This window comes from Lissotriton helveticus, chromosome 10 (assembly GCF_964261635.1).
Source record: "Lissotriton helveticus chromosome 10, aLisHel1.1, whole genome shotgun sequence".
Classification (NCBI taxonomy): domain Eukaryota; kingdom Metazoa; phylum Chordata; class Amphibia; order Caudata; family Salamandridae; genus Lissotriton; species Lissotriton helveticus.
In genome coordinates, this window is record NC_136071.1 from 555,697,722 (window position 1) to 555,715,666 (window position 17,945).

Here is a 17,945-nt window from a genome sequence, read left to right on the forward strand (position 1 = left end):
AACGGGCCCCCAAACACAAAAGACCACATGCTTTTCCACGGCGGAAAAGCCGCCGTGGAAAAGCATGTTTCCGCCTGCAACCTAATATGGCTGGCGGTGTCTTGCAGATACCGCCACCATATTTGCGTGCATACACCACGGACGGACTTGCCGCCCGCCGCTGATCCCACCGGCATCCTAATGTCGCAGTGGGTGTTTGCAATGTCCGCGGCGGTGAATTCGCATCCTCCGGGCTGGCGGTGGCTTCCACCGGCCCGGAGGATGCGGATTCACCGCCAACATAATCAACCCCTAAGTTTGAAGGTTAAGGGCTCAGGTTATTGCTTTTGTGCTTGATCTAGTCATGTGAGCCAGGAGAGTATGAGTAAAGACAAATAGTTGGTAGTATTTCTTGTTTTAAGGCCAGCCTTTCGGTCAGTGCAAAATTATCACTTATAACACTTTCTTAAAATATTTTAACTTTCCTCAAAATATTCTAGGACTAGAGTTCGAATAGCAAATTTGACTTCTTAGTGTCCGCCACGTCCACGGCTTTCCTGAAGGCACAACTCCTTTACTTTGCCATAGAGGTCTTCTTTTACTTTAGTGTTCGTCATCTTTTTTTTTTTTCTCGGAGTACAAGCCAACGGCGGCCCCCTGCCTGGAGTGGAGAACCGCACATCTTGCACATAAAGGCGTGCGACCGCCATTGTCTACTACTCCGTGCTGGTGCCCAACACCATCTGGTGCCCCACAACCCCGCCGAGAACAAGTACAATGCCAATAGTTCAAACTCTTGCAAACGCGAGACCTGTTGCAAGGCGGCACTCGTGCTTTAGCTGTAAACATCGTAAGCTAAAGCGCATATGCTGCAATTGCTTAAAGTAAAGAAATAGATTTTTTTTCTACATCTTTACTTATTAAGCAATCATGGCACCCGTGCTTTAGCTTATGATGTTTACAGCTAAAGCACGAATGTCACAAAGGTCTTGCATTTGCGAGACTTTGAGGTATTGCCATTGTAAAAGATAATGCCTTTTATTTATGTGTTTTGAAAACCTGCAAGACGCTTGCAGCTTTTCAAAACACATAAATAAAAGGCATTTTAATTTATAATGCCAATACCTCAAATCTCACAAATGCAAGACCTATTGCATTGCACATACTTGTTTGTTCAAGGAGGCAGAGCAGCAATTTGACTGGTTCAGAATGAATAGTGGAGGTGCCGACAATCTGCAGTATTTAGAGAGAGGGAGATATATAGGTTTTTCTGGTAATGTTGAGTTAGACAGGTGATGGTATGAGAGAGTTCTTAAGAAGGTTGAGGAAGAGATGGTGTGAAAGAAAGGATGGGAAGTGGGAGAGGATGGCACAGGGAAGGGAAAATGTGAGCACACTCTTCATCTTTTGTCAGTCATTGCTGCAATGAGTATGAGTCAGAGGAGTGGGTAGGAACTCATTACTGATTTTCTTGAGATTTGTAGTTGGAGATTGAGTTAATGACTGAGGAGTACAGGACCTACCACTGTCTCGTACTTATTTATACATGAGCCTAACACACCTTTTTGTGTCCCAATTCGGCACTGAAATAAAGAACACTTGCTTATGTACTGTAAAACTACGGCATTGCGGTTGGCAAGGACGCATTGCTGAGGCAGAGGGCAGTACTAGGCAAGAAAGAGCAGCCAAACTGCCTGTGTTTTTAAGTCCAACTAAAATAATTTCCACCTGTAAAACACTTGGAAACCACTGCTGCACTGCATTTGTCAAGGTGTGCTGAACCCAGAATCCACAGTTAAACATGTATCATAAATTGTACAGAAATGTACACCTTCTAACCCAACTTTATTTTTGTCACCTATAGGTACAGATAGCAAGACTTTAGGCTGTTTCATCTGCCTTAAGACAAACCTCTTTGCCAAAAGCTTAGTCTTTTCTCTCTCTTGCTTTTGTGATGTTCATTTATTTGTTTTTCACCTTCAATTATTTTGTTGTCTAAGCAATGACTTCTGCGACTTAGCTGTGACATTACATGTTGGGCATGAGGAGTTTTCGTTTGCTTGGCTGCTACATTATTTCAGTTTGGGTTTTTAAGCATCTTGTTTCCATTTGCAGCTAAGGTCCTGGATGAAACTCTTCTCAGAGTTTACCATATATGACTAAATGTAGATGTTAAAGACTGGCCAATTGTGTCAGTCTATGTGTTGTTCATTAGAAGTGTTAATAAGTGGACCAGAAAAAAGACTCCCATTATTGTCCACTGTATGACTACAACATTCTCATAACCAAGTGCCTCGAAGGACAGTGAATAAATAAGCTACTTGAGAAGACTAAGCCAGGTGTCTTTGGAAACCTTCACTCTGCGGTGGAGGCCCAACTTATTGACACATTTTTCTAAACTGATATTTCAGAGCCTCTGATGTCGAATCCATCCTCCTTTTCACTGCTTTCAGACAGTCACCTGTTGGAAAATTTCATTCATAACACATTTTTCTATTTAAATTTTTGCAGCTTAAATCAAAACACGAAATCGACAATTCTGTTTTTAGGTATCGTGACCTACAATGCGCGCAAGCGCATTGAGGGATCGAGAATTCAAGTGCTCAAAATCCTCATGAAACCACCAGCTTTTTGCTGGCGTTTTCATGAAGTTCACGTGGCCACAGGCACGCGCTTTTGGGCCATAAACTTGCATAGCCAGCTTCCCCCAGGCCGTAGCAGCACTCCTCCCACACCAGCACCTCCCCTCGCAAACACAGCCTTTACTTCTCCTCCCCTAACTTTGCCGTCAGAACTCTGCTCTCCCCTCAGGCGCCGTGACATACTTCAAAGGCTTATCACTTCACACGGCCGCAGGCCGTGCAACCAGAGCACTTCAGTTGGTGGGCAGCCCCCCTCCCAGCACTGCCTTGTTTTCCCTTTCTTTTCTTTTTCTTTACATTTCCTTTTAACCGTTTTACTTGGTCGTTAGTCGTTTATTAGAAGATTCTTAAACTATCAACAACAATTACAATACAGCAGCTGAAACAACAGCACTTTGAAATCGAGCGTTTTGTGTTTTTTACAATATATTTAGTATTGTTAAGTTGTACTGTTTTCTTCTCCTTCCTGCTACCCAGGCTCCGCATTTCACCCATTGAAATAACTTTAGAGCAGCATAAAAGGGTATACAAATAAAGTAATGTAACTAAACAGAACATATATTCTTAACTAAATGTGGCATATACATGGATAATATATGGAACGTATGTAAGCATAACATACCATATTGTGAGTGCAGATTGTGGGTGCAGATTGTGGGTGCAGATTGTGGGTGCAGATTCAGAGAAAACTCGGCAGCACCACCACCACAGCATCAATCTGTGCAACCATTCAACAACAACTGGTTCAATTATGTTCTCTCAATGTTTCAAGCTTTATTACAAATATCACAAAAAGATGTTATTTCACTTCTGTTCTTGGATTTTCATCACAATAAAATACACTGAACATAATCTTCACAAACGTTATTTACAAAAGTTTAAGCTATTGCCAATATAAATTACAATCACTTTTATTTAAGTATTAATTATTTAAAAAAATTAAAAGCCGTTGCTATTTGTAATATCAATACATCTAAGTCACGTAAATACAAAACATGTTGCATTACAAATGCTATAGTCGTCACATGTGCGAAAGTTATAACTATTGGCATTGAAAATGACAAAGGCTATTAATTTAGCTATTTTCAAAATCAACACATAAATAAAAAAATTGTCATTTACAAGACCAATAGCTCAAACTTTCATAATGCGAGACCTATTGCATTGCAAATGCTTGTTACTTTTTTCCTCATTACAAAATAGTAATATCCTGTGGTATTGTTTCAAATGGCCTCCCCAAAGTTTTGTGCACTATACAAGATATTGGGTCAATATTTAAACGTGTAACGTTTTCATAGACTAGTTACGTGCAAGTGTATGTGTGAATCCCTATCTTCACTAGCACAACTGTAATTGGTGACAATTTTGACAGATAAGCAGGTACTTTATTTCCTGTGATGCTTGTATATACGATTTTATGACTGTACTGTGCATTAAATACAACACATTTGCTTTCCAGGCATCCTCGACTGTTTCATCGTCCACGGAGACTGAAGCTCGCATCTTTTGGTTGTCTCTGATCATTTGTCCGATGATCTGGACAGTCTTCCTATTCAGTACCCTCTTCTCTTTAAAACTGAAGTGGCTGGTAAGGCATCAAGTGAAAGATCACATTGAGTTTAATCTTAACTTTTTTTTGTTTTTAAATATCATTCAGAATTTACTGTTGGCTCTGCTATTTCTTTATTATTGTTTGTGCAGTTTAAGCGTTTAGTCTAATTTTATGGAATAATATCTCAAAGGGTGAAAGTTTAAATATGTGCAATTTGAAAATAAATCGTCATTCCCTTCTCTTAGTTTCATTTGGCATATTTAGAATATTATCCTTGCTTAACATAAATACAAAAAGCCAGAAGTAAATACAGAACCAATAACAGAAATAATTTATCTCTAAAGAAAAATCAGCACTTTTCTTTCATAATATTATGGTGTCTTGCCGCGCAATAGTGGTTTGAAGAAAAGGCTGATGGATCAGTGGCAATAGACAAATTGTATAATGGGAGTTGGGTATACCACGTATCCAGGATGAACCTAAAATTCAACCATTCTTTTACTGTAATAGGTTAAAAAAAAAAACAGTGTCCCGCCCTTGAAAATGTTTCCTTTTTAGGTTGAGCGTAGCGAATGGCCTCATGTATACTTTATTAGGTCGAGCGTAGCGAATGGCCTCATGTATACTTTAGTATACCTATGTGCTTACTGAATATGTGGACACGAGTAAGACGCGCGCATTTCCGTCTCGGATTTGACCTCGTGAGCGCGCTTTTGCTGCTGGCTGTTTGCTGTGAATGTCGGATTCTGACGCGCGCCTTGGGATTGGGTCGCGCGCGTCAGAATCCGACTCTGCCATGCTCCGTAGGTTTCAGTTTAGTTTTGACCATCTGCACGACGCGACGCGACCGGGCACATAGTTAGTGCCCAGCACTTTCCTTCAGTTGCTGGCGAGGATGCAGTGTCGTGAGACCACCGCTAGCCGATAGTCTCTGAGAATACCGTGATTCTCTCCGCCGAAAACAGCAGGCCACACTCTGTTCCTGGAAGTTTCTTTGGGAAAACGGAGGTGCGCAGTGCCGGGAGGCTCCCTTCTAGACCTCATTCGGGACAATGCACAATGAACGGTAAGCGTTCCATGAGCACACACAGGCCACAGCCGCTTTTTCAGTACGCCGGGCTGTGCCTAATAATGCTGGCGGTGCAAACAGGTGGTCGGGGCATGGCCATTGTCCTGGGGGCTGCTCCAGGAGGCGTTGCGGGCTCGCTTTTCCCCGCTGAAGGGAGAGAGGGACACGCTGTAGCTCCTTCAGGACACTGCTGGCAGGACGCTCCTCGCAGGGCACCGAGAGAAGGTGCACAAGTGGCGGGGTTTGCAGTTAGCAATTTTTCTGCAGCGCGTGGGGTGTCACGGGTAGGTTGCTGCGGGGGCATGTGCAGAGGGACAGCCGTAGGGACAGCCGTAGGGCCTTACCGCTGGATGTTAAAATCTTTGTCCGGTTGTATTCCGCCCGACTCCCCCTAATCGCGCTGGCAGCAGGTGTGATACAGGGTGACTCTGGCTCCCAGATAGCAGCAGGGCGGCTTATCGACCTTGAAGTTCCCATGGCTGCTGCTTTGCATGCGTACAAAACAGGCCTTCCTAGCGCTGCGGGCTGTACTCTGCTTTTCCGGCGCTAGATGCATAGGTGCAGAAGTGTGTTCCACATATGCCACTGCAGTAAAGATAACAATGTTTGTTACGAGCCTAATTTGCACTTTATTATGCCGTCGCTGTCTCCTTTCCCAACACTTCCAGAAACTATTCAAACTTATCATACTCGCCCAGACTGCTTGGCTCCCTTCGTTTTCTGATAAAAAAGCGTGAATATAGTACAATTAGCTTACCCTTTGTGATAATCTAAAACATCTTTCGACAAAATGGAGCGGCTTTAGTTTTTTTTGCTTGCTTTGGTGCATTTAATAAATGCATTTACTTATTTTAAAAATATGTTACAATTTGCTGTTATGGAAGTTGAAGTAGAGGATGTGGCATAATAGCCAAAGCCGCTGACTTTAGTGCTGGGGAACAAAGTCCGCATTTCGGGGTCAGCTCAACATCTTGTTTTTTAAATGGCTACTGCATCATGACGTACACGTCATCACACTGGTGTCACTGGAGCGTCTTGACAGATACATGCACATGTGAGATGGAGACGCCAGATACATGCACATGTGAGATGGTGACGCCAGATACATGCACATGTGAGATGGTGACGCCAGATACATGCACATGTGAGATGGTGACGCCAGATACATGCACATGTGAGATGGTGACGCCAGATACATGCGAGATGGTGACGCCAGATACATGCACATGCGAGATGGTGACGCCAGATACATGCACATGCGAGATGGTGACGCCAGATACATGCACATGCGAGATGGTGACGCCACATACATGCACATGCGAGATGGTGACGCCACATACATGCACATGCGAGATGGTGACGCCAGATACATGCACATGCGAGATGGGCATGTGCTTATTTTCTTTTTTTTTTTTTGCACGGTTTTTGGAAATGCCTCTCGTCATTGGAAAACAAGCACTTTTTTTTTTTTCCTCAGTCACAACAACATAGGCGAAACAATTGACAGAGCTAGAGATCGAGTTCTGCCTTTGGCTTAACCTATTGCACTTGCCAATTATTCATATTACTGCTGCCAAGAAGGACCACGTGAAGTGTGATAAGTTCAGCCAGTTCAGCCCTTTTTTTATACAACAGCTCTTTGCATGCTGCGATTTATTAACCTATACTTACGCTGTTAACAGTGAAACTACAAGTCCCAGCATGCAGTGTGCTTTTGACTGTAAAGCTAGACCTGGCTGAGACCTCATATGTGATATTGGGCAACATTATAGCTGTGTTGACCTCAGAATGAAGGTGACGCATACAGTGTTAGTATGCAGATTACCACATATGAACACGAATTTTGCTTTATTGCCAAATTTAAGCACCCTCAACTTCATCTTTGACTCTTCAATCTGGGTCACCCTCACACACCCTCTCACACCCTCACCCTCACACCCCCACATCCTCACCCTCACACCCCCTCAACCTCACACCCCCTCAACCTCACACCCCTCAACCTCACACCCCCTCACCCTCACATACCCTCATCCTCAAACACCCACAAACCCCCTCACACCCCCTCACACACCCCCTCACCCTTACCCTCACCCTCACCCCCTCACCCTCACACACCCCCTCACCCACCCCCTCACCCACCCCCTCACCCTCACACACCCCCTCACCCTCTCACTCACCCTCTCACCCATGCTCACCCACCCTTTCACCCTCACTCGCCCTCACCCTCACTCCCCTTAAAAAACCTCACCCACCCCTTCACCCTCACACACACCATCACTCTCACACACACCCTCACTCTCACACACACCCTCACTCACACACACCCTTACCCTCACACACCGTCACCCGCACACACCCTCACCCTCTCACACCCCCTCACCCTCACCCTCTCACACCCCTTCACCCTCACCCTCTCACACCCCCCTCACCCACTCACACCCCCTCACCCTCACCCTTGCACGCCCTCACTCACACAGTCGCACTCTCACACACCCTCACTCTCACACCCTCGCTCTCACACACCCTCGCTCTCACACACCCTCGCTCTCACACACCCTCGCTCTCACACACCCTCGCTCTCACACACCCTCGCTCTCACACACCCTCGCTCTCACACACCCTCGCTCTCACACACCCTCGCTCTCACACACCCTCGCTCTCACACACCCTCGCTCTCACACACCCTCGCTCTCACACACCCTCGCTCTCACACACCCTCGCTCTCACACACCCTCGCTCTCACACACCCTCGCTCTCACACACCCTCGCTCTCACACACCCTCGCTCTCACACACCCTCGCTCTCACACACCCTCGCTCTCACACACCCTCGCTCTCACACACCCTCGCTCTCACACACCCTCACTCTCACACACCCTCACTCTCACACACTCACACACCCTCACTCTCACACTCTCACACACCCTCACTCTCACACTCTCACACACCCTCACTCTCACACTCTCACACACCCTCACTCTCACACTCTCACACACCCTCACTCTCACACACACCCTCACCCTCTCACATACACACTCACCCTCTCACATACACCCTCACCCTCTCACATACACCCTCACCCTCTCACATACCTCTACCACTCTATCGCACTCACTCTACCGCCCTCACTCTACCACTCTACCGCCCTCACTCACTCTACCGCCCTCACTCACTCTACCGCCCTCACTCACTCTACCGCCCTCACTCACTCTACCGCCCTCACTCACTCTACCGCCCTCACTCACTCTACCGCCCTCACTCACTCTACCGCCCTCACTCACTCTACCGCCCTCACTCACTCTACCGCCCTCACTCACTCTACCGCCCTCACTCACTCTACCGCCCTCACTCACTCTACCGCCCTCACTCACTCTACCGCCCTCACTCACTCTACCGCCCTCACTCACTCTACCGCCCTCACTCACTCTACCGCCCTCACTCACTCTACCGCCCTCACTCACTCTACCGCCCTCACTCACTCTACCGCCCTCACTCACTCTACCGCCCTCACTCACTCTACCGCCCTCACTCACTCTACCGCCCTCACTCACTCTACCGCCCTCACTCACTCCACCGCCCTCACTCACTCCACCGCCCTCACTCACTCTACCGTACTCAGGGGCACCACAGCATCACTCAGGGGCACCACAGCATCAATATGCGCTACCACAGCATCACTAAACGCCACAGCATGTATCAATCTGTGCAACCATTCAACATCAACTGGTTCAAATATGTTCTCTCAATGTTTCAAGCTTTATTACAAATGTTACAAAGATGTTAAGATTTCACTTCTGTTCTTGGATTTTCGTCACAATAAAATACACTGAACATAATCCTCACAAAATTTATTTACAAAAGTTTAAGCTATTGCCATTATAAATTACAATAACTTTTTATTTAAGTATTATGTATTTAAAAAAATTAAAAGCCATTGTTATTTGTAATATCAATACATCTAAGTCACGTAAATACAAAACATGTTGCATTACAAATGCTATAGGTGTCGCATTTGCAAAAGATAAAAGTATTGGCATTGTAAATGACAAAGCTATTAATTTCGCTATTTTCAAAACCAACACATAAATAAAAAAATTGTCATTTACAAGACCAATAGCTCAAACTTTCATAATGCGAGACCTATTGCATTGCAAATGCTTGTTTTAACATACTGTGTAAGGTATAAGAAAAGCTCCAGCTGAGTTGGGTATGAGCAGTTGGTACCTAAGTGCTGAGAAATTCCCAGGCATCTGCATACCCTAATGCAGACAACCCTTTGCGAGTGGAAAAATTAAGAAAAAGGCAACAGATGTGGGAGGTCAAACAATAAGTAATAACTTGGATCTTAATAACTACCACTGTCTGTGAAACGTATCTTGATATTATTCACAAACGAATAAAAGGCGAAGTACCAGAAAGACGTGTTTATACGACCACCAGTTAATTCATTATTAAGGCAAATGGAAAGAGACAAATTCAGTAAATCTCTAAAAGAGAACTAGAAAGCGACAATCTGCTATGTGCCGTTTTCGTGCTGAAACTGGAAAACAGAAGCCACAAGGCAGCTGCTGTTGGCTTTCAAACTGTGAATGAACATTTGTCTCTTGACACACTTAATTAGTCTAGTGTGGATTGGAAAAAATGCAATCCTAAAAAAAACCTTGTCCCATCAAAGAAGGAAAAACATGCGTTGGTTGCCTGATTCTGGTGAAATTAGATCTAGCCCATAACGAACAACAATATGGGTGCCAGCGTAAAGGTGAATACAAGGAAGAACAAAAAGCGTGCCCCTTAATTGGGTGACGTCCCCTAGTCACAGCGTAATCCCTTGGTCGGGTTGTAAATTTTCAACAAACAAATTCCGAAGACAAAGTGGTATCTTTTCTGTACTCCAGATTTCTTTAATCCTTCATTCCATAAGGTATAAATCAGTATTTCTGGTTCATAATTCTTCAAAGAAAGTAATACATCAATTCTTATCTCCAGAGCATTGTCCGATGCATTTCGGCTATCAAGTAGCCTTCATCAGGGACTGAGTTCTGTAAATCAAACAGGTGTATCATGCATGAGGATACGCGAAAAAAAATATATTTCAGAATCAACAATTAACATACTAGCGGACATTGATAGAATGATAGACACCAAGTGGCTAGTATGTTAATTGTTGATTCTGAAATATATATATTTTTTGCGTATCCTCATGCATGATACACCTGTTTGCTTTACAGATGAAGGCTACTTGATAGCCGAAATGCATTGGACAATGCTCTGGAGATAATAATTGATGTATTACTTTCTTTGAAGTATTATGAACCAGAAATACTGATTTATACCTTATGGAATGAAGGATTAAAGATATCTGGGGTACAGAAAAGATATCGCTTTGTCTTTGGTATTTGTTTGTTGAAAATGTACAACCCGACCAAGGGATTACGCTGTGACTAGGGGACGTCTCCCAATTAAGGGGCACGCTTTTTGTTCATATATGTTTGCACTTGACAACAGAGAGTGCACCCTAGAGCACGCAACAGTTGATGAATTCGAATGAACACTGAGTGCAAGTGTGATAATTAAAGTGAATACAAGGAAGAAAACATTTAAGATTCCGATGTGCTGGGTCAAGAATTTACTAAATTGTACATTTATTACAAAAAAGAATGCTCACTGGTATGCATTATGACACATTCTTTGATGGTTTATTTATGAATGCAGTATTCATTTTGGAGCCTAAGATAGCAATCCAACATAATAATACTTAAGATATGTGGCAGCTAAATTTTATGAATGCACAGCAGCCCACTGTCAACAAATGAGTAGACAAACAGCATGCATATTTTGATGAAGCTTGCACCATACAATTCTTGAATAGTGACTGTACCAATCTAATAGTGATGAACGTTATTGCTGCGATTGTATTGTTTGCCAAGAGGCTTGATATGGACTTTCTGCTAAGAGTCGTTTTTTTAACATCTAATTCAAGTGTTGCTTCTTATGTGGGCTTTGGGAAGTGATTTCTAAGTAAATCCTTTTACCTCATTTCTTGTATTTTATCTAGGCCCTTGTTATAGCCGGAATTTCTCTTCAAACTGCAAACCTCTATGGATACATCCACTGTAAAGTAGGAGGGCAAAAACATATAGGCAAAATGGCATCCAGGTTTTTGTCACAGCAGCTGTTTCAGAGGGTAAGTGTTTGCAAAATGGATATAGCTGTCAACTGTTCCCAAATGTTACATAGAGCTACTATAAGTTCATTATTTTCCCAAAAATGTTGTAGTCCGATTACTGATTTGATTAGTAGAGATACTTGAAACCATACTATAAAATGGTATTTGTTTGCTGCATGATGCCACAAAACCTAAAACATCTCAAGACGGTGTTAGTGCGAGCCTGTGTTCTATTTCGTTCCATTCATTGATGCCAAGGTTACAGTTATAACTAATAATAGTGGTATACCGATGTTGCATAAGGTTGAACTGAAAGTGTCGCTATAGAAAGTAACTAACTAAACAGGATTGGGGAGAGAGAGGAATTTGGAGTGGGCAGACCAATGGAACTTTTGACATTTTATACTTGACTGTCGGGGAAGGGCAGGAAAATTAGATTGGAAATTTGGGGGTGGGAGGGGTAAAAGGGATAAGTACAATTTACCTCAACAACCCTTGCATTAATTAGCATTCAGTCCACATTTCCTTTCAACTAGTAACATGTCCATCACCAGAATTGAGGGGATCTAAAATACTTAATGAAAATATCTGGGGACACAGAGAGAATGAATAGTCTTTCTATACACCAAGGTACTGCTCTCCATAAGCCCACTTTTAATGATTTGATTCTGATTCCTTGTATTGGGCCACATGATACATTTATTATACTGATGGATACTTCTAACCACAGATTTCTCCCCCTGTGACTATTCCCCAGCATCAGACTGGAGTCGGAAACTTTAAGGCAGTTCTCCTGCACACCAGTAGGTGGCGTTGTGTGGTTCTACTCTTACGTCGTTCCAATCCAGTCCAATCAGTTCATTTTCTTCTGCGTCTTCAGACCCGGATCCAGGCTTGCCTTTGGTCTTCAAGACCCCAAAGTTTGGCAGAATTTGCCAGTGTGCAAGAGACAGTCACCCCTTATGGTGACAGGGTTCAAACTGTGTAGGGACTGTGGCAAACAGATGTTTCTTCGGTATCCCGGATTGGAGCAAGACTAGGTCCTGTGATGCTGCACCCAGAGGAACCTGAAGGCCATACCAAACAGTGAGGGCAAACTTTACTGCACCAGAAACAATAATAATCCATTTTACCTTTCAAATTTGAAAGTAAGGTCCCATTCGAGCTCCCGAAGTCTTTCTTGTGGCAGATCTTTGTCGCGGTTTAAGTCTTCCAGTAAGTCCATGAAAAAACATAAGTCTATGTGGCACTCCAGAGAGCATGCGAAGGTGTTAGCATGTCTCTTGGTCTCGCTCCGGATCGCCTTCTGGGCTGTTTTAGAGTCTAGTCCCGGTGCATACTGCATTTTCCGGCCTATCTGTGACGTCATAGCAAGTAGAGCATTCAGAGAGGCTATGTTGTGTACTTTTCAGCCAGCACCCTCTGGCACACCTTCATGCCCAAGTAGCTGCAGCAGCAGCCTCCAGTTGGACTTTTGCCAACGGATCCACACTCTGCTCTATCTGTGCCCCTTGAACTTCTTTCTGGTTGAGCCCTGGCTTTGGTGCTGACTTCTGTTCTGGCGCCACAACCTGCACCATTCCATTTCGTATCGAGGCAGATGCTGGAGATTTTACAGCCCATTGTGCTATCTGACTCTACGCCAAACTCACCACAACCAAGGCCGCACCCGGACCTGACTGGGAAACAGTCAATAGGCAATCCCTCCCATTCTGACATTTTACTCTTACCAGGCAGTAGGGCCCAAACTTTACACAATCTTTTTGGCACTGGCTCAGATAATGACAATTCCGAAGAAGGGTATTGGTATATCCCATAACGGGATGAGGATTACTGGTAAGAAGAAATCCAAAATGCCAGTGATCTGGATACATCTCCATAAACTGTCCTTGTGTCACCCCAGGCCCTGCTACTGAGGAAAGCGCCTTCTTCGTAGTCCATATGTCAGTGGCACCAGATGTTGTAGACCTACAGCTACCTACCACACAGGTGAACACTAATATTTTGACTGACTTAATTCAACCTGGCCAGGCCCCATTTAAAGCTCTATTGCCGTTTAATGATGCCCATACAGACACCCCTCATGGGCACTGGGTCGAAATCATGTCCAGGCCTATCTGTTAACAAGCAGGTTGCTCTTCGCCATTGTTCTGCACCAGATCAGCTGGACTTTATCACACAATATCCGACATCAAGAGAGTTTAGTGGTACTGCTGTCCATCTGCAAAGTAAAACCCATTTCCTTCCCATCACTTCACATTAGGAGTTGAAATAGATAGAGACTTTTGTCAAGCAGATTTTCTCCCTCCACGAGCCTTGCTCTGTGGTCAGTAAATTCCATCTGTCTGCTTTACCTTTACTCCCATGTTCTTTAAGACATGGTGGCACAAGTTTTACTGGCTGTTCCAAACGACCTTCAGCATCCCTTACCCAAACTATCCAGGATGATCGTGTTATAGGAAAATTCATAATAGGTTTTGACTTGGCACAACTGACTGCTTGAATCATGCAGTGGGGACCGGAATGGCACTTCGATGTCATGCCTGGAAGAGGACTATGGGCTTCTCTGGGGATGTCCAAGCATTGGAGGCCAGAATGCAAGTAATCCCACCCCTTCCTTCCTTCCTTCCTTTCGTTCTCCTTAAAAGCAGTTGGTCAGGGGTACCTCAGGGCTCCTCCTCGAGTCCAACATTATTTCATGTCTACCTCAGGACATTTACCCTCCTGTTTAGATCCCATGGCATAAAGTTTACCCAGATGACACTCAACTGATCCTCGCAATGGATCATGCTTCTTAATCCATGTCCTCATTCCACAGCTGCATTCATGACATCGCAAGTTGGCTTTGTGCAAATTCCCTTACATTTTAAGCCAATAAAACTAATGACATATGCGGTTGTAGCTTCAGTTTAGAATTTTGAATTGTATATGCACAGTGATCTCTTACTTACAAGTTACTTCAACGGACTCTCCTTTATTTGCTTTTCATTAATGTGGATTACTGGTTAAAACTTACATCGGCTACACTCTCTAATAGGGCAGAGTGTCACCTTGAATAGACTTGACAATAGTAGTGCACTGTTTTTGGGGGCTATGTAACTTATTAAACCTCTTTACCATATTCAGTCAGCCACAGAAATGTTAGCTTGCTCTCCTTCAAGCAGTTCTATTACCACAGTTGCTCTGGACTCTTCATTTTCTTCCCAAGCCAAAGCAAATCCAATTTTAATCTCTGTATGGTTCACAGAGCTTTACACCAAGTTGGACCACACTTGCTTTAGGACAACTGCAAAATTACTTCCCTCCAACAGTGCTGCGCTCAGCCAATGCCAACCTCCTAAAGGTCCCAAGTTTTACAAAGTTGGAGCAGGCGGCTGAAATTTCTCAGTTCAAGAGTCTCAATAGGGCTATAGCTTGCCTCCCACTCTTCGAGACATTCGAGACCTCTACGCTTTCAGGAAAGCTCTCAAAATGTGTCTCTACACTAATTAGTCCTCTGCATTTTCTTCTTACTCTTTTTTTCCAGTCAGGATAGTCTACGTCAAGATGTCTTTTTGGGTAACAGTTGGCGCTCGACATAATAATATCCCTGATGGACAGCTCTTATCTCTGGGGGAAAAAAATCTGACCCTCCCCTGGAAAGGCTTTAAGAGTATAACTACTGCACATTCATTTAGTCTTTCCGCTTCCACCAGACAATTTCTCCATCTCTGTGGCTATGGTCTGGGTTTTTAGTTTCACCAATGCCAGACCCCTCTACCAGACCAACAGAATTTTAAACCCTTTTTTGACCAAGACTGCAGTTCTCGGATACAAAGCCCAGGACAGCAAAGACGACGTGCAGCTTAGTTTCACGCCCCTCCATTATCTGCAGCTGCAAAACCGCTTTAGTATGTCTTTGTCTGCAGCATGATTCGATATTTCCTTGAGGGGTGACAGGCCATTAGTTCAGATAAGTGGGTCCTTCCAATTGTCCATTGGGGCTATGACCTCCCCTTTCTTTTGACCCCGCTGTAACTTCATTACCATCAGGCAGGCTGACTGGGTACCATTTATCATTGTGCAGCGTGAAGAACAGGCCCTTTTGGATTAAGGGGCCAGAGAGAGTTCCAGCCTCAGGAGTAGAAATTGGGTGCTATTTCTGCTACTACCTTGTTTCGAAGGTCAGAAGCCTTCATTTTGATGAAAAACTTCACCCTCTCAATGTGTTTCTGTGGAAGGACAAATTCATGTTGTCCACACTTGCCCAGGTCCTATCAGGCCTAGATCCCAGAGACTGAACGGTGGCGTAGAACCTGCAGGACACTTATTTCCAGAGGTCTCGTATCTCAGGCTCACACATACCACCTGCGGGTCACAGTCTGTCAAAAGCATTTTCAGTTCCCAGTACTCCCTTTTGCCCTTCCTGTGCCCCTCGGGTGTTCATGAAAGTGAAGGCGGTGGTCGCAACATACCTCTGGAGGTCAGGGGTACCAATCTTTCTCCTACCATGATGACTGGCTGTTGAAGGTGGGCGTGCCTCAAGCTGTCGTCAACCACCTCTTATCTGACAGTGAACCTAACATCGTTGGCGTTTACTATACAACCACACCTGACTCCTTCACAGATGCTCCAATTTATTGGCACCATTCGTGCTATGATATGACTGCAGACTCCCCTCTGCCTCAAAATTTTGTCATTGACAGCTATTTGCTTTCTGTGGAAGCCTTCCTGTCCACTGGGCCACGTGTCAGGAGGCTTTGCTCTTCTGAAAGTGGCTAGAACGCCAAGGAATTTCTCTGGTGGTATACCACCTGGCAGGTTCGCCACAGGCCAGGACGGACACACTCTGCCTGGCACACAGTAGATCATAAATGGCAGTTGCACCCAGACTTGGCACACAGCGTTTTCCTGCAGCGATGAGAACTAATTACCACAGTTGAAATTGTGCATTGCCAAGATTTTTGCGCATTGAAGTTTCCAAGGCAGCACTCTCTCAGATGCCTTCAAAGTAGAGCAGAGTTAAGTGAGTGGCACTGGATTGGGCCAGTAGAGTCTGGTAACCATATCTTCGGGCCACGAGAAAGCATCTGTACCACCGATCAAGCTGTCGCTTCAGGAGGATATTCTGTGGCAACATCATGGCTGGGTTTTGCATGCTGGACTGCCCCATTTGAATTTGCATGCTTGGAGATTAAGCAGTGGCAGTTGACCTCCTTCAACCTTCCTCCTGAGGTTGCTGATGCCATTTTGGCGGTGAGGGACCCTCTACTAAATTGTAGTACGTCTGTCATTGGGATAAATTTGTGTATTGTGCAGCATCCAACACTTAGACCCACTACAAGTCAAGTTGTCCGAAGTTTTGATGTTTATTTTGTCCTTGGCCCAGCAAGTACTTAGTTTTGGCCCCTATAAGGGCTATTTATGGGGACTTTTGGCTTTTTTGCAGTTGCTTGATCAGCCTTCTTTATTTGCCAACTGATTACATTTCTGAGAGTTTTTCAAAACTTGTTTCCACCCAAACCCTTTGTGATACCACAGTGGGACTCAAACGTATTCACTTTTTTATGTGCCTCCTCTTTTGAGCTACTGCGCAGTTGTCCATTGAGAATTCTAACGTTGAAGATGGTCTTGGTCAGCACCATAACATCGCTAGATATGTGAGCAAGCTGCAGGATCTTTCTATCAACACACCTTATACAATGTTTTTTCTGGATAAGTTAGTGTTTAGGACCTGAGCTTCCATTCTACCAAAAGTGGTGACTTCATTCTATTCTGGGAAGGCTATTACTTATTCAGCATTCTTTGTTTCACCTCATCCCTCTTAGGAAAAAGAGACTCTCCATCGTTAGGGGACACTAAGCTTTTATATTGGCCATACCAAAAAACAGCAGGTGGACGATCAGCTGTTAGTAAAGTTTGCCGAAGCAAAGGGCACAGCAATGCAGCATCAGACAATCTCTCAATTGTTCTCGGCATAAAGATCTGCTTTGTACTGGCTAAAAGCTGTCCCCACAAGACTTGCGTATTGCAAACAGCAATGTCTCAACAGGTTAGAGGCAAATTTTACTTTTGAAAAAGCATGCATATAAAAGTTGCAAAAAGGAAGGAGTCCTCTGTATATATTGACATTCAAGTCGGTCTTTTTCCGGCACAGTTTTACCGTTGTATATTTTCACTTGCGCTGTTCACTTTATTCTTCATGGGAACTAATGTGCACAAGTCTGTACATGTTACATGTACATTTAATGTAACTGAAAGCCGCTATTTTGCCCTTTCTTATTTAGGCTATTCCTGCTTAATAAAGAGTAGTTCTTGCATTTAACATCTATAACTACTTTTGCCTCCCTGTCTCATTCCTTTTTGCAACTTTTATGTGCATGCTTTATTGAAACTAAAATTAGCCACTATTAATACCTGTTGAGATATTGTTGTTTGCTATCTACTCCGGTCTCCTCTGGGCGTATGGATTCCTTCCTGTTCTAAATACCCAGAAGACTTACAAGCACTGTCCTCTGGCACCCCAAGCGCGCATTGTCCTATGTGAAGCGCATGCGCA

At 44.2% G+C, this 17,945-nt stretch overlaps 1 protein-coding gene across 1 annotated transcript in view; it reads left to right on the plus strand.

The window, feature by feature from the left end:
• TVP23A (trans-golgi network vesicle protein 23 homolog A) overlaps nucleotides 1–17,945 on the plus strand; it is a 121,565-nt gene that overhangs the window by 82,767 nt on the left and 20,853 nt on the right. Inside the window, exons 5-6 of the mRNA XM_078663101.1 lie at nucleotides 4,081–4,209; nucleotides 11,297–11,425. Of these exons, the coding sequence (XP_078519227.1) occupies nucleotides 4,081–4,209; nucleotides 11,297–11,425 (258 nt within the window). The remainder of the gene's footprint in view (nucleotides 1–4,080; nucleotides 4,210–11,296; nucleotides 11,426–17,945) is intronic.